Below are 23,357 nucleotides of genomic sequence, written 5' to 3' on the forward strand. Positions count from 1 at the left end.
TTTCTAATCCCTACCCTCTCATATCTACAGCTGCTGCCTAGCAGAATATTTTGACTTATTTATGCTGCTTGCATGCATAAGCTATTGCTAGCTGCACTGCTATGATAGGAAAGTCACAAAAGGAAGGTGACCTCATCTTATACATTGCTTAGCTAGATCTTTTGGCCAATGGTGATTTAGAGAAACAATTCAACACATGTCCTTTCCTTCTACTGGTTACTTATCAATTTAAATATTCTTACAGTTGTTGCTTGGGCTTCTTACAGTTGTTGCTTATTCATTTTTTAATTGACCAAGTCTGAAGTCTTCTGACTATATTAGCCTTTTTAAAAAATCAATGTTTAACAAACAAGTGAGGCATTAACTGTACAGAAGTTAGTAATGTTAAAAACACACAACTGACTGACCCAAAACAACCATCTCCTGTCCCATAGAGTGGGTTTGGTTTAAATTTCCTGTCAAATTGCTGAAATATTAAAATGTTTCAGGGATTCTTTAGAATTTCATGGTTAAGAAAGTGTGTAAAGTACTCCTAAAAATAATTTCAAGTTGAGAGAGATTGCCCCAGTCCAAGAAAACTAGAATATAGAAACTCTGCTCTTAGGTCCTGAAAAACTTTATATCAGGTCCTGGGAAAACTGCCAGAAATTCACATTGCCCTTGATTCCTTTTCCAGATGCCTAAAGGTTCAGGGGCAGGCAGGGGAAGAGGGGAGAGGGAGAGGACTTTTAAGTCTTCTAATATATATGCATTATTCTATTTTCAACCCTTAATGAATCCCAAACGTTCCCTTCACTTATTCTTGGGTCCTCAGGGCTGAAACACAGTCCAGAAAGGGACAAATTCTTCTTCTAACCTTTTCACTCCATGATTACTTTTGAATTGTAAATCATGCACTTTTGAAACTCTGAATTCCCAGCTGCTTTCACCTGCCTCAAATGATTGTCAAATGATGGAAAGCTCCAAGGGATAATCAGATATGGCAGTACTTGTACCATTTTTCATTTTGCTTTGTATGTATGAGGATCTCTCATACAAAATGATTTTTGAATTCAGAAAATATTTCTGGTAAGCATCATAAACCAGTACCTTCATTTCTGTACCACTAATCTCAATGGTACCCTTCAAAAGTTATTTTAATGCTTAACAGCAAATTAAAGTTTTTACCTTTGCTTACAAAATATAAAAACATATTAAAAATATAATTGATCAAGAGGATGGGAAGACAAGCCACAGACTGGGAGAAAATAATCACAACAGACTAACAGAGGACTGCTTTCCAAATTACACAAAGAACTCTTAAAACTCAACAATGAGGAGACAACCGGATTAAAAAGTTGGTCAAAGACCTCAAAAGGCACCTCTTCAAAGAAGATATACAGATGGCAAATAAGCATATGAAAAATGCTCCACATCATTTGTCATTGGCAAAATGCAAGTTCAAACAACAAGATGACACTACTTATTTATTACAATGGCCAAAATCCAGAACACTGACAACATCAAATGCTGACAAGGATGTAGAACAATAGGAACTATCATTCACTGCTGGTAAAAATGCAAAATGATACAGTCACTGTGAAAGACAGTTTTGTGGTTTCCTACAAAACTAAACATACTCTGACCATACGATCCAGCAATGGCACTCCTTGGTGTTTGCTCAAAGGAGTTGAAGACTAATGTGCATACAAAAACCTGCATGTGGATGTTTATAGCAGCATTACTCGTAATTGCCCAAACTTGGATACAACCAAGATATCCTATGGTAGATGTATGGGTGTATCACAGTTTTGTGGTACATCCAGACAATGGCATATTACTCAATCCTTAAAAAAAACAAAACAAAACAACAAATCATGGAGGAATCTTAAATGCAAATTACTAAGTGAAACAAGCCAATGTGAACAGCTGCTATTTTATGATTCCAACTATATGGCATTCTGGAAAAGAGAAAATTATGGAGTCAGTAAAATGATCAGTGGTTACCATGGGTTAGGGGGAGAGACGAATAGGTGGACAAGAGAATTTTTAGGACAATTTTTAGGAAATTACCTTGTATGACACTATAATGATGGATATATGTTATAATTTGCTGTTGTTGTTTAGTTGCTAAGTCATATCTGACTCTCTTGTGACCCATGAATTGTAGCCTGCCAGTTTCCTCTGTCCTTGGGATTTCCCAGTGAGAAGAGTGGAATGGGTTGTCATTTTCTTCTCCAGGGGATATTCCTGACCCAGGGATCAAACCCAGGTCTCCTGCATTGGCAAGCAGATTCTTTACCGTTGAGCCAGCGGAGAAGCCCATATGTCATCACACATTTGTCCAAACCTGTAGAATGTACAATATTCAGAGTGAACCTAAAGGTAAATGTTGAACTTTGGGTGATAATGACTGTAAATATATTTTAAGAAAATACCACTCAATTTTATTAATTTTAACAAATATCCCACTCTGTGGGAGATGTCAAAAATAGGGGAAGCTATGCATAAGTGGGTGCTAGAACTATATGAAGCTCTGTATCTTCCTCTCAATTTTGCTATGAATCTAAAATAAATCCTATGATACTGGAGACTTAAAGGTTAAGATATTAAAATAGTGCCAAGTTACAATTTTTGCTATAATCTTTCCCATTTTCCCACTGAAGTTTCATGAAAAAGTTTTTTAAAATTAAGAATCAATCATTTGCAAGAGGTATTTCCACTAACTACAGTACAGAGGGAACTAAATCAAGAAACTTTATCATGAATACTTTACCCTCAAGAAAGAAGAGCAAAATTGGTAGGAAGCAGTTAAGCCTTCACACTGTTATTCAATCAGAATCTCCAGATCCCAGAAGAAGGCACAAGAGAATTACAGAGAACCAGGGAGTCAGGGGTGGCTGACTACAGAATGTGATGGATAGACCCCTGGCATAAGGAGCTGCAGATAAAGCATTGTGGGGAAGCACCCTGACAGCCCGCAGTATTCAAGACTGCAGTTTCTCCATTTATCACAGCTGATTAAAGACAAACCGCAGATAGCCTCTGATTCTTGACAACATAAATTCCCCTCCTTGCAGACAACTGGACAATGGGTCAGGGGAAGATCCTGTCATGGAGGCTGCTCCACAAGTGATAAATGTAAATGTCTGCTGGATTCCAGCATTTGGGTAGATGAGTGTGTTCCTGTACTCTCCTACAACTTTAGATCTATCTGTCTTTTCAAGAGGATGGCAAAGAGAAGCAAAGGAAATTTCATCTGCCAGTTGGCCAACTCTGAGACTGGAAGGAATTTCTCTTGTTGATAGGTAATAGGAAAACAATCACCACCTCAACACAGGAATGAAAAAAACTCTCTAGTGCAAGGAAATAGAGAGCTATCTGAAGACTCCAAAGAAGAGCATACAACTGAAGATGATTTACTACAGGAAAAGAAGACTTTAGAAAATGTATCTCTGTACTTAATGGAAGGCAGGGGAGATAGTGTCTATTGATCATTAGTAAATCAAAAATATAAGGCAACTAAAATTTCACTGTGGAATTAAAAATGCCATTGGAGGCAAAAAAGCAAAACTGACTCTGCTGCTGGTCAAATAAGTAATTTGTAGGATGAATATGAGGTTTTGTTTTTCAGGGAACCTTTCTCACTTCTCCATGGACAGTGCTCACAGCTCAGATTTCTCAAAACACAATCTGCTTACCTTTATGAGCCCTTACTTAGCTGTGCTTCTCTGTAATTGCATTTGGTGTTTGGGTCTGTCCCTTGACCGTGTGTTGCTTCAGGGAGGGAGTATGACTCATGTATTTCTACCCCTCCAAAGCAGCATAATCTCTGACCAGTGGGCCCTCGTTAAGGGCCTGGTAAAGGTATGAAATGAGAGCTCACAGTCGATTTGGGGTTCTTATTGGTTTACATTTTTATTTTTTTAATCAGCATGCTAAAAACTCAGTCTACAACCAAAGTATGACAGAACACTGTTTAGAGACTGGGATGTCAGGATAGAGTTAAAAGATATGGACTGGAAAAAAAAAGTGTTTTTTTTTTTAAAGAAAAACAATGTTAAAACAGTGGACAAAGAATAAGGATGGCATCAAGTAAACAGTAAATTAAAAAGCAGTTAGACTATTAGATTGACTAAGAATTGAGAAAATGTTACTTTCCTAAAGTCATTCTAGGAGTCAATAGATTAGTTGAGAATACATAAAATACATCTTATCACAAGAGCAGGGGCCCTCCCTCTCACTTCTTTTCCCTCCCTGCGCCTTTTTTCTTTCACATTTCCTCTTAAAAAGAAAAACAACAAACCTTTACCATGCTTTGGATTTGCCAATGACATCTACAGACATTACAGTGCGAGCTGTTATAACAGATAAAACCTAAATTTCAGTGGCTTAAAAAAGAAAAGGTATCCCTGGATAAAGTCCTAAAGGATCAAGGCTGACCTTTAAAGGCCTTCAGGGACTCAGACTGCTTTTATCTTATGGTCCCCCTCCTCTAAAGCCTTGGAATCCTCTCTATTTCAGCTGGCATATAGAGGTCCATTAACAGATAGAACAGAGGTTAAAACAAGGAGGTTTTTACAGACCAAAGCCACAAGTGGAGAACATGGCTTTGGATATGTCCTATTAGTGCTCAGTCACATGCATGCATACTAAGTCGCTTCAGTCATGTCCAATTCTTTGCGACCCTATAGACTGTAGCCCTCCAGACTCCTCTGTCCTTGGGATTCTCCAGGCAAGAATACTGGAGTGGGTTACCACGCCCTTCTCCAGGGGATCTTCCCAACTCAGGGATTGAACCTGCATCTCATATGTCTCATATACATATATATATATATATCTCCTCATTTAATCTTCAATATCATTTGATGAGTTGAGTGTTTGTATTACCAGTACTTTATTGACAGTAATATCAAGACACAGAAGGTTAAGCAACTTGACTGAGCCAACAGGGTTGAACAGTGAAGAAAATAAATCAGACTACTAGTGTAGTGAAAGTTTCTAGTAAATGTCCTGGAGTTCAAGTTCATAGGTTCTATTTCTTTGTTCTCAATTATTCTTGCCATACGTTATTCCTATTCCTCAAAGTACTTATCACTTGGGGCTTCCATGATATTCCCTATTCTTGCTTCCCTGCAACCTCATTACACTTTATTACATGAACACATTGATCTGAGTTTGTAAAACCTAATAGTTCCTGTCCTTTCACCTCAAAAGCCTTGCTATTTAAAGCAGGAGGCAAAAATCTAATTTAGCTGTTTCCTAAGCTGTTTCCACAACTTATTTATGCAGCAAAACCCCTAAACTTCCTCTAAAACAAAGGGCATATATTCTATCTATATATATACTTGAGATATTAAACAACCTCACCTTTTTTGGAGTGCAGATTATGAGAAATCTGTTTCATCCCACAGACAGAATCCAGGTCATGGCAGTGAAAGCCTGGAATCCTAACCATTAGGCCACCAGGGAACTCCCATCCCTTTCCTTTTAGGAAAGATTTTTTAAACTTAGTATCTTCTGTCTTTCTGGTGCTGAAATCTGGTATAAAACAAGAATTTCTTTTAAAGAAAGCTTTTCAAATATTAGTCATTTTAAGTGAGTCACTCCCTAGAAGAATTTGCTTGGGAGTCAAAGAAAGGTGACTTTGATATCCCAGAAACAAAACTCTGATCAATAAGTTCATCCATTTTGTCTACTATTAATCTGTTCCGACGGGGAAAATAAAACACTGAAATTTAACTGGTCAGTAGAAAACCCTCTTTCTGGTTTATATTTTACTAGTTGCCAGTTGGAACTTCAGGCCAAACGTGGTTTGTAGAACAGTCTTGTGGCACAGACACTGTATCCATCATACAGAACAGACAAGGCGCTCTGAAGTGCCAGGCGCTGGAAGAGTGAGGAAACATTTTACGTGACAGTTACCTATAAATTCAATCCTCTAGGGAACCTGAGGCTGAACTCCTGGAAGGCTCTTTTGTCAGCTGTGCCTAAAGCAGGGTCCTAGTATGTGCTCAGGGTTGTAGGTCAGTTGGTAAAGAATCTGCCTACAATAGGAGACCCAGTTCGATTCCCGGGTCGGGAAGATCCCCTGGAGAAGGAAATGGCAACCCACTCCAGTATTCTTGTCTGGAGAATCCCTTGGACAGAGGAGCCGGGCAGGCTACAATTCATGGGTCACAGAAGAGTCGGACACGACTTAGCGACAAAACCACCACAGTAGGTGCTTAATAAAGTGATGTTGGAAAAGTCAATGAGGCCAAGATGGAGCTCACACGTGGAGAGCAGAAAGAGTTCTGAGTTCTAGAAACTCTCAATGACTTTTGCAATTGGTTTGGTAGGTCATCCAGACACTAATCTTTTCTAAGTTCTAACACTTACCTAAAGGAAGACGGATCAAAGACATTACACACAGTGAATGTATGTCTTTGAACTTCCTGAAGTTGACTGGGTGGAGGCCCTACCGTTTTAGGTTGGCACGTAAACGCGGCACCTGCAATTTCCGCCCTTCTCTTTCCGCTCTTCCTGGCTCCTGGTCCCTGCTCCTCGCCCCTCCCGCGGCCCACCGCCCGCTGGGTCAACCCGGGCCCTGGGAACAGCACGTCCCTCCCTCAGAAGAAAACAGGTAATCATCGCGTTTTAAACCACGGAAGCTTGAGGTCTCTAAGTGAAAGCTTTATTTTGGACAGAAAAAAAATCAACCTACGAGAAACGAGGGAATACAGTCCAACCTCTATGCCTCCTGTCATGTTACGGCCTCCAGGGCCCCCTCAAAGCCTCCACCGAAGGACGCCGTCTTTCCCTCTCAGAGGCTGAAGGCCTGGTGAGAGCCCCCTCCCAGGCCTCACCTCCAGCCAGCTCCGCCCGCCACACCTCACTCCCACTTGGTGCCCACCCATTGTCCCCTCGCAGCTGTCACCGCGCACTGATGCCCCAGCCCCGATTGGAAAAACCAGCTGGTCGCTCAGTCCACAGACTGGGACCGGACGCCTCCCTCTCTCCCGAACCTTAAAAGGCCTCCGGCCGCCGTCCCTGAGGTAGCAGGTAAAGCGGCGGCAGCGGAAAGGAGAAAGGGAGGGGCCGCGCGCCCCGATCGCCCCGCCCGGCGTGTGTGTCAGGGGAAGCTGGGGGGGTCTAGCGCGCCACATCGCCCCTCCCCGACCCTTTGACCGTGCCCCACACCCACAAGTCCAGATCAGAATGCCAGCGCCGAGGAGCCGCTCTAGTAATCTAGCACCCGCCCGCCCTCCGCGGCCGGATGCCCCCGGGGGGCAGTTACCGCCGCGAAGCACGGAGGGCGGGGCGGGCCAGGCGGATGGGAGGGGGCGGGGGTGTGAAAGGTCCCGGATGTTGCCGAACGGGCGCCCCTTCTAGAGGGAGTAATTGGCGCAGGCGCAGAAGGGTCGCACGAACCCTAAGGTGGGGGTGGGGGAAAATTGCCTCCCGGCGGATTTTGGGGGAGCGAGCCGGAGAAGAGTTGCGGGGGATCCGAGGGGAATGCGAGGGAAACGGTGGGGATACTGGTGACCAGAGGAAGAAAAAGATTTCTATTAGGGCACCCTCAGGACAGGAGTAGAGAAGTTGGAAGCCGAGAGGGCTGGGGAGGAGAGTTGGGAGCCGAGGGGACGCGCGCGCTCCTCCGCTCGCCCTCTAGCGCGGGCGGGCAGGACGGCCGCGAGCTGGGGAGCGGCGGTTGCTCTGGGCCCCCAGAGCTGTGGGCACCAATCAACGGTTGCCATAGCAGCGTTTGACGTCATCGTGCGTGTGGTGCCCCTGCTGCCGGGGCTGGTGATTGGAGGAAACCCCGTGTCTGCGGAGCGGCTGTAGCCTGTGAGCTGCGAGATCCAGGGACAGAGTCTCAGCCTCGCCGTTGCCGCCCAGAGACTGCTGATCCCCGTCCGTCCGTCGCCACCTACTCGGGCCACAGGTAAGGGACCCAGCCGCCGTCGCCGCCTCGCCCCGCTCCTTCCTGTCCCAGGCCAAGCATCCGAAAGCGCGGGAGCAGTCCCCGCTCCGCATCCCCTCAAGCCCTGCTCGCCCGCGGTTGGGAGCGGCGCTGGGCTGAGGCGGAGTCTCCTCAGGCGGAGACGGGCGGCGGCTTCTCTTCCGCTGGGTTCTGGCGGGCGGCTCGCGGCCGCCTCCGGCTACTTGCTTCCGCATCGACGCTTCGGCCCAGAGGGGCGCCCGGTCTGATCCGGTCCCCGGGGATGGGGGGGTGGTGGGTAGGGCGCCCGCACGCCAGGTTTCCCCCAGGGACCCGCCCGGTCGCAGGCCTCCCGAGGGTGACCGAGGCAGCGCCGGCCGCGATCCGTTCCTTTTTCGCGCCCCCCACCCACCCCCCGGCAGCCCCCTCCTCTGCGCCGCCCCGCTGCCCGCTTCCGCCCGAGAGAGAATGACTCGGCGGCCGCGGGCATTGCAGTGGCGCAGGTGAGGCCGCCCCCTCCCCGCCGCCCCCCGTCCCCTCCCCTCGCCTCTCCCGCCCTCTCGGCGGCGCAGCCTCCGCGCCCGGCGCTGCGGCGGCACCCAGCCCTCCATCCCAACCCGGGCGGCGGCGGCGGCGGGAGGGTCGGCCCTGGCCACGGGGCTGCGAGCCAAGGCGGCCCGGAAGCGCCCGCCAGGTAGAGCGGGGCGAGGCCGTGCTTCGGTCGAGCCGGTCCCGGGGTGGGGCTCGCCCGAGACTTCGAGCCGAATTTCCCGGGTTCCGCGGGGGTGGTGGTGGGGGGCGGGGAATACTTGACTATTCCCGGCGTGGTGGGGGGGGGATGGGGCTGGCTTTCCGTCTCCGCGTGGAGGGGGTGGGGTGTTCGGAGCCCGGGTAGGGGATAGCGATGAGGGTGGGAAAGACGTGGGACCACAGGACTCGCTCCTCCTCCCGGGGGTGGGGGGGCCTGGTAGACCTGAGGGTCCCTGCGTGGCTGTGTGTCGACCGGGACCCCGCTCGGCGGGGCGGGTGAGCCCGCGCGTAACAGCCGGCGGCTGCCGGGCTCGCCTGGGTGTGGCTCGCCCCCTCCCCCACTGGTTGCAGCTGTCGGGTCCCCGGAGACTGAAGGAGCACCCGCGGCGGCCGGTGGCCGACGAACGCCGATGGGAGAGTGGGGTGTGTCCGCGGCCGGCCGCTCGTGGTTCCGCTTCTACGGGCGGGCGGCCCCGGCGTCCGTGCCCCCGAGGCGGGCAGGCGGCTCCCGATTCCCAGCGCAGGCGTGGGCGCGCGGCGCCTCCCCCGCCGCGGCCCCGGTGGGGGAATTAACACTAGGCAGTAGGTTGGGCTCCTTGACACAGATCGGCCATGACAAAGAGGGAGAAGCGGGGACTCGCGCGGAGGCACCAGCCTGGGCGGAGCCAAGGAGGGGGGTTGCGGCTGGCGCGGACGGAAGGGTTTGCCCTTTAAAGTCACAGACGGCCCGTTGTCGTTTCACCCACCTCGAAGTCTTCCGCAGGTGAAGGGTTAAATGGGTGCGGCGAGTCCTGGGAGCGCTGCTTATTCTTTGAGAAACCTAGTCCACTTCCCCTCGTTACCGAGGGGTTTGGGAGAGGAACCTTTGTACTGGCTGTAGATAATTTTCTTTAGAAGTAACATTAGCCGGAGAGCCTTTTTTAATTTTTAGGGGGGGAGAATTGGTAATTGCAAGAAAGGGGTTGGGGAGGTTATGCGATAATAGATTCGGGTTTTGACATCGAAAACAATATACTTTCTATTCAAGCTAGCTAGCTAGTTGTTTAAATACAAAGGATTGGTTCCGATTTGGTTTTTTAAAAAGAAATGTGGGATTTCCCTGGGAAGGTAAAGAAAGGGAGTCAGTTCCCATAGTGAATGACAGTGATTCCTCTTTTCATCGTTAAGTCATGTACCCTTTGGGACCACTATAGGGGCTAGTATCTTTCTGTGCTGCTTTAGGATCTTTCTGAAGGATGTCTTAAGGAATAGCATAACGGGGGAAATTGAAAAGTCCAGAGATTTAAAATGGGAAAGAATTGGGAAGTCTTGATAAGGGCAGCTTGAGTGATAATGTATTCAATTAATTTTTGACTACTAGAAACGAGGCACTAAGTCTGCATTTAAACAGAACAATGACATCAGAAACACTGATCACACTGGGAAGCGTTTAGTATCTATTTTAGTGCTCACAGATACAGTAAGAATTGAAGTTCCAAGACTCATGGATTTTTTTTTTTAAGCCCATGTGCGTATAACAAGGTACAGATGAATGAAGCCTTAGGGTTAGTTATTAATCCTTGGTTGTGGTTTTACATTCACAATATTAAAATAAGCAAATGTGGTCATTTCTCCCAGGAAATTTGCATGCTATGATCAGCTCTTGCAAAGATCAGTGGCCTTGGGGTGGGAGTGTTTTCAGCTAAAATTTAAACACTTGACAAGAGCAGATATTAATAGTAATGGACATGAATTACATTAAACTGACAGGAGTCATGATTCTGAAAGTATGGTAGTATTCTTCATAGGTGCTATTTTCACTAAAGAAAAACTGCTTAATTTTGGATTACCCAGTGATATTTGAAACTAGAGTTGAGATTTTGACCAAGTAAGATAAGGCTAAGGCAGCCTTTTTGGTCAGGTGTGCTTCAGTTTTATGTGAAATTAAAGATCTTGTGAACAAAGATGAGATAATGATTAGCAAATTTTAGATTTGCTAAACCGATTTTAATGGCTTTAAGTGTACACTATGCACGCTGAGTATGCCTTTTTTTTTTCCCACTTATTCTGAGCATCCTTTGGTGGAGTTTCATTGAATTCCACATGTAGAGAATCTTCCATCCATAATTAGGTTTGAAGTGTTAACATGTTTACAAAGGGTATGATTTTTAGCCTGTTTGTTTTACTGGAAAAAATATCTAAATGCTGCTTTTTTCCCCCTGCAGAACATCCAGTCATGGATAAAAACGAGCTGGTACAGAAGGCCAAACTGGCTGAGCAGGCTGAGCGATATGATGACATGGCAGCCTGCATGAAGTCTGTAACTGAGCAAGGAGCTGAATTATCCAATGAGGAGAGGAATCTTCTCTCAGTTGCTTATAAAAATGTTGTAGGAGCCCGTAGGTCATCTTGGAGGGTCGTCTCCAGTATTGAGCAAAAGACGGAAGGTGCTGAGAAAAAACAGCAGATGGCTCGAGAATACAGAGAGAAAATAGAGACCGAGCTAAGAGATATCTGCAATGATGTACTGGTGAGAAACCTCTCAGTCTAGTGTCATTGTAATACAGGGTTTCTGTAATGATTATCAGTTCCATTACTCTCAACTTTTTCTTTCTTTGATTTCTCTTTTTCTTTTAAAAATAGGGTGTTCTAAATTTCCAAGTCTTTCAGATGTCATTACTAAAGTGTTAGAACAATTGTGGTTAGATTTGTATAAAATGAATTCTGTGATGATTATCAGTCAGCTCAGATAGTATATTTTGTTCTAATTGAAAAGGTAAAGTAATCGAATTATCATTTCAGTTGTGGTTAGAATATTTGTAGTAGTTCTAGAGCTGATTTTCTTAGAAGTATACAGATGCAGAAATTTTGCCTGTCTTGCTTTACGTGAGATGTAGTAGAAATTGTAGACCTAGTAGCCTTCCCTGGGTTAGCCACTGAAACGTTAATGTAATGAGTCAGCCGTGCAGAAAACTGGCTCGACAGTTGTTTTTTGCCTTTCTGCATTAAAGTATTGGAAGTCAACTTTGAACATTGACAACCACATTAAAAGATAATGAAAAACTTAAAGCTTGATTTTCCAGGTTCGGTCAAGAAGTATTTTAGGTATTCAGTGTCTACTCCGTTGAAGCACTGCTTCTCTAAATAGCTTAAAAGACTTGAACATTATATTTTGGTTAATTTTAAAATTTGCTTAACAAATGGTGACTTTCTGTGTCAGAAAAGATGAAATGAAAGGACAAGTTGGCGAATGGTGCAACCATTTAGCATCTAACAGCCTGTGTAATCTAGCACTTTCATTTTTTAATGAACTGGGAGTTCGTGGAATAATATTTAAAGTGGGTTTAACTAAATGATTACTCTTACATTGCAGATGGGTACTCTTAGATACACATGGGTCTCTGACAGGGCTCCGGTACATAGAGACAGGCTGAATCCCACTTCCTCTGAAAATCCAGCTGCACTTATTATTTGAATCTTGTTCATGGATGAACTACTATAACAAGCTATATAGAATTATTTCTGATGGGGGTTTGGAGTTTTTGTTAAAATTGTAATGGTATTATGATTCCTTTACAGTAGTCTAACACTTAACTGGAATAGCTTCAGTTCCTAAATTGAGTATTTTTTTTCAAATGATAATATACTTCAGACTGTCTTTTTAAAGAATAACATTTTCTATCTTAATGTGGGCTATAGTCTTTTCATGTGATATCTATCTTGTGGGTAGTTTGTTTTTGATTGCTTACTTGAAATCTTTATATTGATAGCTATCATTCATTTCTAAAATGAGAAGGGAGTTCCATGCTTTTCTTGAGACTAAATGGCAAATGTTTATCTTATGCTTTGCTAATGTAATAAGAATATTTAAAATTTGGAAATATGTTTCCCTATAATAAAAAAAACGCTGTTGGACTTGTCCCCACCTTCTATGCTCTGTTTACTGGTAAGAACCTGAGTGTGTTATTTAATTTTGTTCACTCTAATGTTTTTCCCCCCAGTTATTATATCTGATAGATTAAATAATTAAGAGTTTTGTTATTTCCCTTAAGACAAAAGTCAGTTTTAGGAATAAAAGGGGGTATGGTAACATTCATCCTCTACTAACAGCTTATTTGCAATTCCAGGTAGGTATTTGCATGTTTTCCACACAAAAAGTATAAAAGCTCCCGTCATTGTGAGACTTTTCCTAGGAAAAGACTGTAGCAGTTTTAGCTTTAGTTTCCTTTGCTTTCTTTATCAAGGAAAAAAAATTCTGCATTGGATCAGTGGGTGAGAATATCTGGATTAATCTCTGAATAACTTCTCCTTTTGAAATGATTATTAAGAGAGTTTGATACTGGTTGCTGATCACTATGTTGCTCTCCTTCAGAATTGCACACTGGCTTCGCACCAAATCTAAATGAAATTTCCAGTTCAAAAGTATAAATGAAATTCCCACTTTGAAAGTATAGATAAATGAAAGTTTAATTCCTTTACTATATAAAAGGCTCAGAGAATTCTAAACAAAGCTTTTGCTTCCAACCTTAAGTCTTTTCGGAAGTGAAGCTCTATCAGTGGATTTTGCATGGCTCATCCTTCCTAATATATAGTATATACTCAAATTATTTGTTAAGTAAATGAGCTTTTGGCTTCTTTTGGAAAAGAGGTGGAACTAGGTCAGCAGTACGGCTAATTTTCCAAGGCCTTTTCGGTTTCAACTTGGGGAAACTTGGATATTTACAGATACTGTGATTCTTTACAGGCAAGCTTCTTTTCCCGATCATCTTTCTTCAAACAGGTCCTGTTGACTCGGGAAACATCTTGCATAAAATTCCTTTTAAGTAAAATGGAAGAATAAAATATAGCAGAACTGTTATTTCTCCTAGAGAAAAAAATGATTTGACCTGATTTGCTTGATAATTACTGAACGTGTGCCTAATTATATCTCAATATCTTATATAATAAAAATGTAACCAGTTGTAATTTTTATTGCTCTAGTTTTTTTTTCTTTGACTTCTAATTTGAGAAAAATAAGCAGATAATTGCTTTTCAGAATTAATATTGGCTGATAGCATCATTGATGAACCAGACTTCATTGTTCTATACTGCCTAAGAAAATATTCTTTGTCATCCTATTAGTGGGAACTAACCTCCATGGTTCAAAGTTTCTCTAAAGAGTTCTTTACTCTTATTAAGTTACTGCCATTCTGGTTACATGTACTTATCAAGTGTTTGTTTAATTTATACTATTTACTAAGCAGTGAAAGAGCAGGGACCATGTTACTTTCTACAGAAGTTTTAGAGCATTACTGTAGAACATGGTCACTGACCTTATTCTTCACAGCATGAACTTCTCTTTATGTGAAATTATGGTTCTTCTCTTCCTGTGGTGTTAAATTTGAAATTATAGTATGTGAACTAATGCAGTCAGCCTTTTCTAGCAGATCTTAGACCAAATGTTCTTGTCTTAGTGGGGGAAGGGGTTGATACCTCTTCTGCCTAAAGTCACAAGAAGCCAAAAATTAGGTAGTTTTATCTTGAACATGATGAAATGTAAAATGAAATGAGCATGTGCATACTAGGTTGTACCTAATTCAAACTCAATAATACAACAGCCTAAAAAGAGCAGGTTTTGAGTCGTAACCAGTGTTACCTTTAAATGGCCGGATGGCCTGAAGATACTGTTCATCAGAGAAAACTGAGCTCAGTTAAAGGGGAGTAATACCTAGCCCATAGGACTGCTGTGGAGAAAATCAGGTAGAGCTCTTAGTGCCCCATTTATCTCAAATTTGGGACTTCTCTTTAAAGCTGCCTATAAGTTAATAGAGGTCTCTTTAACTTGGGAATCTAAGAATGAAATTTAAAAGGTCCAGGAAACCTTAAAAATTGTGTATCTTTCAAGGACAGAGGGCCCATACTGGCCAGCGCTGAAGTTTTCAAAGGTTTCATTTAAGAATTGAAAGCCTCTGGAATAAGTTAAAGAATGGCTTCCTTATTAGGACATGAATTAGTAAAATCCTGAGTCTGTCATTTGTAACAGTTGGCAACAATATTTGTTGTGTGATTCAGTTAACTTGACTGAGTTCCATTTTATTATGCTTCTCTACATTTTTAAGGTGTGGTTGCTGGGCACTGGTTTTTAGCTCCATAGAACTGCCACTAAGCAGGAGCAAGCTGGCAAGTGCCTTGGGCTTTAAAAACTGCTATATAAGTTGAAAATCACAGACAGTTCATTTATTGGAATAAGGGCTTCTCAAAAGAATTGTGCAGTGTTATATTCATTTTCTTAACTGTATATTTACATGTTTTTGTCAAATAACTGCTTTTGGTATGTTTCAAAGTATAAAGACCTTATGTGACACAGGAGATAGCAGCAATCCCTTCCAGGAAGAAGTACATTGGACAGTCTTGGTAATAAAATTCAGCAGTCTTTTTAAGAGTTTTCTTGATAACTGTTAACTATTGTACCTGGTGAGGTAGTTTGCATATTTGGGAAGTCTGAGGTGTATGAAATGTAAAGGAAAGAAACAACGGAAAGATAGGTGTTTACTATTTGGTGGGAAGGGGAAGACTAATAGCTTGGTCAGGAGCAACAGGTTACCTGTCCTTTTTCAGCGTAGCAATACTTAACATAAGAATGAAGTCTTTCCTGCCTGTTCTAGAAAGAGATACAGATGACCTGGAGAAGTTTAGTGATTAGATGAGCTGTAGAGATAGTTAAAAGTGAACTAAGGAATAGATTACTGGGTTAAAAGTTGAAATTCAAGCAGAAAAACCTAAGAAAGATCTTAAAAGTATAGGAGGAACATGTTTGAACTCTTCAACTCTTCTGATCTGCCCAAGAAAGAGGAAGAAATTGTATTCGACCCCAGCAGAGGCATTTGAATTAGAGAGGTCGGGAAATAAAGATACCCTAGAGTATCTTTATAGTTTACCAAGAGTAATTTTGCTTTTCAGTTTTTCTTCTAAAAACACCCAACTTGGGGACTTCTCTCATGGTCCAATGGTTAAGACTTCGCCTTTCAAATGCAGGGGGTGAAGATTCACGCCCTTGTTGGGGGACTAAGGTCCCACATGTTTTGCAGGGTGTGGCCAAAAACTAAATGCCCAGCTTTGTGAGTAAAAAAATCTTATGGTAACGTCTCAGTAGTGGTACAGTAGAAGATCTTAGTTAGTTGGTTAATTGAAAAGTAGTTCAAATGTGTTCCTACTTGTTCTAAACATTTTCAGTTAAATGTGTATGTTCATTTGCCCATTTCTAGTGTGGAGCTAAGACCTTTTCTTTGAATGTGCATAGACATCTTTGAATAACCCAAGTGATATGTGTGTGTGTCTTCTTTAAAAATGGTCATTTCAAAACTTTCAGTATAATTGCATTAGAAATGTTTCTTTTCATACTTAAATTTGATAACAAAAATAGCATAGCATTTTAGTAATTATATCCAAGTATAATGGCGTAGCTTGGGGAACAAATACAGGACTCAATAATGGTATAACTGCTGATAGAAACTAAACGGGGTTTCAGGGAGTAGCTGAAAAATGTATCTGAAGTATTTAGCCCAAAGATAAAACGATGACATGGGCATTATTGGTGTTTGCCTAGGAATGAAAAAGGCCTGGCGTAAAGCCAGTCTGTTAAGTGAGGTTTGGTTAATCCAGCAAATTAAGTGATGGTTCATTCTATTAGAACATTAGGTGGGAACAGTTGCTCTATTCAAAAGCCTTTTGCAGTAATTTTGCAAGAGATGAGATTAGGAAGAGAGAGAGGGTGCTGGTTAGAGCATGAAGGGGTCAATTATGTTATAAATTAATGAATGTGGGACTTAATGGCCTTGTGAAAACTTACCCAGAGGAAATGATGCCAGATTTTACCTCTTCCAAGACATGCAAAAATAGTTCTGGTTTTATAAAGAAAATCAGAGCTAACTTTATCCTGCTAATATCAGAAGTATATTTTCAGTACCCTCCATCATAGCTTATAATCATTTAAGTATTAACTTTGGGTTTTCTGGAATTGGGGCTTTAACCTATGAAAGACATGCCCCCCTGCCCGGTGAATATAATTTGTTGTTGACTAGTCTCTCAGTTGTGTCCAACTGTTTTGCGACCCATGGACTGTATAGCCCATCAGGCTCCTTTGTTGGATTTCTTAGGCAAGAATACTGGAGTGGGTTGCCATTTCCCCCTCAAGTAGATCTTCCCAACACAGGGATTGGAACCTGCATCGCCTGCATTGCAAGAGGAAGTCAAAATTATGGGTGTTCTGATGTCAGCTAAGCTCAGAAAAACTTAATGTAGTCCTCTGAAATGCTAATAGGCCTTAGAATTTTTTAAAAAAAAATTTTGAGATAATCCCTATTGTGATTTCATCCTGATTTCCATCCCTTTTTATCATGGTTGTGCATTGAATATAAACACTGCTCTTTAGGGATTTTCTTTTTTTTTTTTTTTTTTAAGTACTTATTTACTGGGCTGCCTCAGGTTTCAGTTGTGTCATGTGGGATCTTTGTTGCAGAGTGCAGGATATGTCACTGTGGCATGTGGTCTCCTCTCCAGCAGTGGTGTGCGGGCTTTAGAGTGTGGAGCTTAGTTGTCTGTTGACACGTGGGCTCTTAGTTCCCTGACTAGGGATCAAACCAACTTTCCCTGTGTTGGAAGACAGGTTCTTAAGCACTGAACCACTGCTGTCAATCTCAGTGTGCTGCAAGCAGGAGTTCCTCCTCTTTTTGAAACTACATATTCTTTTTAACCTTTTAAATTTTAGCACATTTTCTAGACTTAACAATGACATCTTGGACTCAACTTTGAGTTCTTTTTCTAATTGTAAGTTAATTGCTGTGTTGGCTGCATCATTGGTTCTCCTCTTTACATTCATGTTACTCATTTGTATGATATATTTCCTGTGGGTAGTACCCAGGATTATTTGCCACTCCCATTCTATTAGTAGTAGTTCTATCTCTTACTTTCCCACTCAGAAGCATATTGGCAAGAAAGTGATGTTGTAAGAATAAACTTGACCTATTTTTAATGGAAAGAAGCTGTTATAAACTTTATATTGCTAGTGGTGGTCCTTCAGTTGGATTTGCTATCTTTACTGTTCTTTTCCCAGTTCTGTGCCACATACAGATGGCTCTTAGTCTTATCTTTTTATAAAGTAATGCTTTCCTTCTGTGCCTTTGGCTCTTGTTTGGTCTTCTTGTCCTGGTACAAGCCATTGCCAATTTCCATCTTTATGGCCTGAGGGTTTCTTTACTCTGATTTATATTAGTTGGTACAAAAGTAATTGTGGTTTCAAACAGTGAATTTTAAATAACTGTAACTAGGCTCAAACACATCTTTATTAATCAAAATAGTAACCATTACAATCAACACATTTTTTGCCAACAGAGAAACGTTTATTCCTGTAGCATAAAAAATCTATGCTTCATTATTCGATGAACTCTTGGAAAGCATTTTTGCCTCCTGCTGGGTATGGAAATGTTTTGCCTGCAAAAAGTTGTTAAGATGCCTTGAAGAAATGATGGTTGGTGAGAGTTCAGGTGAATATGAGGCAAAACGTAGTCATAGCTCATAGCCCAATATGTTCAACTTTTGAAGTGTTGGTTGTGTGACATACCCATTCTATTGATCACTGTTGGCTGCAGGCGTGGCAGTTTTTGATGCATTTCATTGATTACTGAGCATACTTCTCAGATATAACAGTTTTGCTGGAATTCAGAGAGCTGTAGTGGATCACACCAGTAGCAGACCACCAAACATTGACCATGACTTTTTTTGGTGCAAATTTGTCTTTGGAACGTGCTTTGAAGCTTTTTCTCAGTCTAGCCACTGATCTGGTAGTCATTGGTTGTCATAAAATCCACTTTTTGTTGCACGTCACAATCTGATTGAAAAATGATTCATTTAGAATAAGAGAAGACAACACTTCAAAACAATGATTTTTTGATTTTCGGCCAGCTCATCATGAGGCACCCACTTATTGAGCTTTTCATCTTTCCAGTTTGCTTCAAATATCAAACGACTGTAGAATGGTGGATGTTGAGTTCTTCAGCAACTTCCTGTGTAGTTGTGAGGTGATCAGCACCAATGGCTGGCCTTTACCCTCCTCATCTTCAAGACTCTCCCCTCCTCTATAAAGTTTCTTGAACCACCGGTGCACTGTACCTTTGTTAGCAGTTTCTGGGCCAGATGCCTTTTGAGTTGTCTCTGCTCCTTTACCACCCATTTTGAACTTGAATTTAAAAATCGCTGTAATTTGCTTTTTGTCTTAACATTTCTGCAGTCTAAAATAAATAGCAAGTAATGTCATTAGCAAAAAAACATAAAGCAAGAAATGCACATTAGAATAGTGTATAACAGAACCACACTTAAAGAATGTGTTCCAATACCAAGGGCAAAGTTCCAGCGGTGCAAAGCTGCAACTACTTTTGCACCAACCTAATAACTTTCTTTAATCTTGATGTCTCAGTTGTTTTTGAGTTTAGGATTGGCTCTATCCCTTCATTCCCCTTAAAAACAGGACCGTTGACATTTGTATTTAATTTGTAAAACACACTGCGGGAATATGATATGCTTAATATTTAGATGGCCCAAGTTTGAATTTGGCTTGGGAAAAATGGCATGCTTAGCCACCACATTCTTATCAGTTACCATTGTACTAAGTACATTTCTTTGCAACAAACAGGTCGTTCTCCATTTTATTCTCTAGTGAGCATTTCCCTATAATAATGAAAAACTTCTATCTATAAAAATTGCTATGCAATTGCAGTTTGTCATTGATGACAGTTTTGCATTTTCTGTTAACATATAATATGACATAAGTAGTAGTGTGGTATAAAATACTTTATATCTTGGCAGATTTCACTAATTTTATTCTGTTGACATTCTTTTGCTGTAGTATGGGTCTTGGGGACAGCAGAGCATGGATGAATATAGCTGACTTGTTAGCACTGTGGTCCTGTTGATGACACATTCACATTTGTTTTTATTGGAATAAGTTAGTAAAAGAGTTCAGCATATAATCTTTTTATTAGTTTCTTGCAACACAGTTTGTGAGCTTTCTTCTGTTCTCCTCTAAGTAAAAATATGGTTATAACAGATGACAAAGAACATAAAGATAGTCCAAATGTTAATTTATAGAGTTAAGTAAGTCAAGCTAAGACTTTGTCCAATGGATTGACTTGTATGCATATTCATTCTTTTAAAACCAGGAGTCCCAGGAATGCCCAATTTTTGTAATACAGGGATTTGACTGACTTGAATTGCTTAATGAGTTGGACAACATTAGAGAAGTTAGAAATGTTTTACTGGAAGTTAACTTCTGTCTTGCAAACGAGTTGAGGTATCTAGGAGTTCTTTCAAATTAGCAGTATTACCAAGGAACCCAGTGTTGAGTTGAATGTTTCTCATCCAAATGATTAATTATAAATGTGTTTCTGAGATAGGTCCTTCTCTTGTTGATTCAAGACTTATGAATTGTCAGCTCATAATTATTTTTGGTTCTTAAAACATTACATTAAAAACCATTGCCCAGAATTTCGAAGGCATACCTGAACTACATTTAACCCAGGGGCACTTGGTAAAAATCCTACTCAAAACACATTACCTTCAAAATGTTATTCTGGCAAATGGACAGTTGAGGACTTTGATTTATGTAGGTAAGTTGTAGTATACTTAGAACAAGCAAGTTCTCAAGTCAGTAATTTGATGAGTATTTTTCTGCTGTGTTTGGATAGATGTTTATGACATCAGAAGAATCATGCTCTTGTAATGACCTTTCCTTTCGGTTTCCTCTTTGATAGTTTCCACCTGATCAAAGAGCATTATCATCAGACTTAATTGGATCATAGGGATAAGACTTGAAGAATAATCTTATGTAACATTTCTAAAAAAGTAAACTGCTTCACTTTAAAAGGGTGACATAACCTAGCACAGTCTACGTAGACTTTGGTGGTTTGAATTTTCTTTGATTCATTTTTTATGACCTTGGGCAAGTATTTCATCTCTGACTCTTGTTTCCACATATTCAAAATGGAAATGATAATAGTATCATCAACCTGTAAGGTATTTTATGTAGAGTTAATACATCTCTGTGTTGATATTAAATAGCAAATATACTGCTTACCTTCTTTGATATCACTTTTGTGCTTCTTTGATATCACTTTTGTGCTTCTTTTATGTCACTGCATTGAGGCTTAGTTTATTGGATATTAAATTTAAGAGAATGTTAGTAAGATTAATATTTACTGATTACCTGCTATTTTATAAGCTGTGTGCTATAAAGAAAAACATAATAAATATAAAAGGTATCTATTCAACGCTATCCGGTAGTGGGATGTTGCTGTATAACACAGGGAGCCCGGCCCGCACTCTGCTGACCTGGGGCTGGGATGAGGGCGGGGAGGGAGGCTCACCAGGGCGGGGATATATGTATGGTTATGGCTGATTGATGTCGCCCTGCGGCAGAAACCAACAAACATTGTAAAAAGTAAAATTAAAAAATAATAACTAACCGGGGGGGGGGGGTGGAGAAAGCCTCTGTTCATACAAAAATCTCAGCAACCTAGAGGGGAAAGTGCTGTGTTGGTCAAATTCAAAAAAACTGGTCTTCAGCCTTCTATTTTAAAAGTGGCTGATAAAGTCTGGTCCCACTGGGGAGCTGTACCTAATATACAATGTGCATGTGCAAGTTTTAAAAACGCTATTTTAAAATGAGGTTTTTTTTTTAAACAAAACATCCTTTGTGATGGAAATACTGGGAAATGGAGCTTTGATTGGTGAGAAATTTCAGCCCAGGTTAACAGTAATGCCAGCTCTGAAAAGGCCTCTGGGGAATGGGAGAAGGAAAACCCCCTAGTGTCAGTTTTAGCAGTTACCAATCAATACTAAGTTCTTTTTGGTGTGTTTCACCATCTTAATTTTTACATTTTGAATCTTGGCTTTATCAAATTTCTTGCTGATAAAACTTATATTTTGCAGATTTACCACTTCTTACTAATGGAACATGCATTCATTTAAGTGACTGGTCAGTCCTGTATGATTCCATCCTTGAAGTTAAGCAACTCTGCCCATTTATAGCAATATGACCTTATCATTCACAGAACACCTAAAATCGCACTCTGTGCCAACATTGCACAGAAAGTCAAAAAGTACAAATACCAACCAGATCAGTTCGTGTGTGTGTGTGTGTATGTGTGTTAGTTGCTCCATCACATCTGACTCTTTGCGACTCCATGGTCTACCCAAGAATTCTCCAGGCAAGATTACTGGAGTGGGTTGCCATTCCCTTTTCCAGGGGAATCTTCCTGACCCAGAGATCAAACCTGGGTCTTCTGCATTGCAGGCACATTCTTTACCAGCTGAGCTAGCAGGGGAGCCCAAGATCAGTTCTTAAGGCCACCTAATTCTTTAGCAATTTTGGTGGAGCACTTTTGGAAGCAGCTGATGAAGTTGTAATTGAAAAGAAAGCAATCCAGCCACAAGAGGGAGTAAGAGAATAATTTCCAAACTGAGGAGCCTTTTATCTCGAGGAAAATAGTCACTTTCTTTTTACAGTTTTAGGGGCTCTACAGAATAAAGTGAAAATTTGGGGAAGTTCTCTGTGCACGAGGGAATTGTGCAATACCAGAATTTTGACCTTCTACATTGTGCTGTTGAAATAAATTTCATATTGAGGATATTTAAAATGACATTTGTGGGGCTTCTGAGTTTTTAAATTGAATAATAAATTGGGAGGTGAATTTTATTGAATCAATGGATTTTAGGCTTAAAGTATCATCTGCCCTACCTGGTTTTTAATTTTCACAGATCAAGATGCTGAAGCACAACAAGAGTTTGTCTAGTTGCTTGACTTGTATGGATGTGTGTTAATCTAGGAGAGATCTAATTTCATTTAATTTGCAAAGAGTGACCACTTTTTGTTTCGTTGGAATTTCATGTATTTGAATTGTTTGATAAGTTGGATATTAGAGAAGTCAGAAGTGTGTTTTTAGTGAAGGTTAAATTCCATCTTGCAAGCTGGGAAGAATAACACTTTCATTAAAAGTGATGGCTTTAGTTTTAGACTGTATTTTTAGAGTTTTATACTTGAAAATAACAGGAATCACACTTCAACACCTTGTGCTTCAAGTTATTGGCACCTTTTAACCATCGACATTTTTTATGCTTGATTGGTATAAACGTGTGATAGCTATATCCTGGCCTTTTTTTCTTTGTTATGTTCGTGGAAAGGGGCTGTGATAGTACAGTCTAAAAGAGGAATGGGTTGTGGAGGCTTGGTCTTTTCAATATATACATATCTAGTGAGGTCAAGTCAAAGGAGATGCTTCCCCAGCTGTTTTCAAATTGTAGTCTATAAGTGTAGAAGTTGATTATTTTGCTTTGATATTCTGGGACTATTTACTATTTGCTTAGTAATTTTTTTTAAAGGTATATTTACGTTAATGGAAATTAAAGTGTGACAAATTGGTGGAATATAATCTGAAACAAAGTGGGAACCTCGTCTCCACCCCTCATATTTTTATTTACAAATACATCACTCGTTTTCGTATTATCTCCTATACACAAGTTTTACCAGTCTAATAAGAAAATTTGAAAAACCCAGATGAGCATGAAAACGGTCTAAGGTTGGAGAGCAGAACTCAATGATAATGTTCCATAAAAAGAATCCTAGTAGGAAGATTTCCTCTTTAAAACTTTTATATCATAATTGTAATATTAAACAACCAAAAGGGAAAGTACCCTC

At 41.2% G+C, this 23,357-nt stretch overlaps 1 protein-coding gene across 1 annotated transcript in view; it reads left to right on the forward strand.

Moving 5' to 3' along the window:
• The first annotated feature begins 7,820 nt into the window (after window positions 1–7,820).
• The window catches only part of YWHAZ (tyrosine 3-monooxygenase/tryptophan 5-monooxygenase activation protein zeta), a 33,779-nt gene continuing 18,242 nt past the window's right edge, over window positions 7,821–23,357 (forward strand). Inside the window, exons 1-2 of the mRNA XM_020874420.2 lie at window positions 7,821–7,906; window positions 10,858–11,162. Of these exons, the coding sequence (XP_020730079.1) occupies window positions 10,869–11,162 (294 nt within the window). The 5' untranslated portion in view covers window positions 7,821–7,906; window positions 10,858–10,868. The remainder of the gene's footprint in view (window positions 7,907–10,857; window positions 11,163–23,357) is intronic.

Source organism: Odocoileus virginianus, chromosome 15 (assembly GCF_023699985.2).
Source record: "Odocoileus virginianus isolate 20LAN1187 ecotype Illinois chromosome 15, Ovbor_1.2, whole genome shotgun sequence".
NCBI classification, from domain to species: domain Eukaryota; kingdom Metazoa; phylum Chordata; class Mammalia; order Artiodactyla; family Cervidae; genus Odocoileus; species Odocoileus virginianus.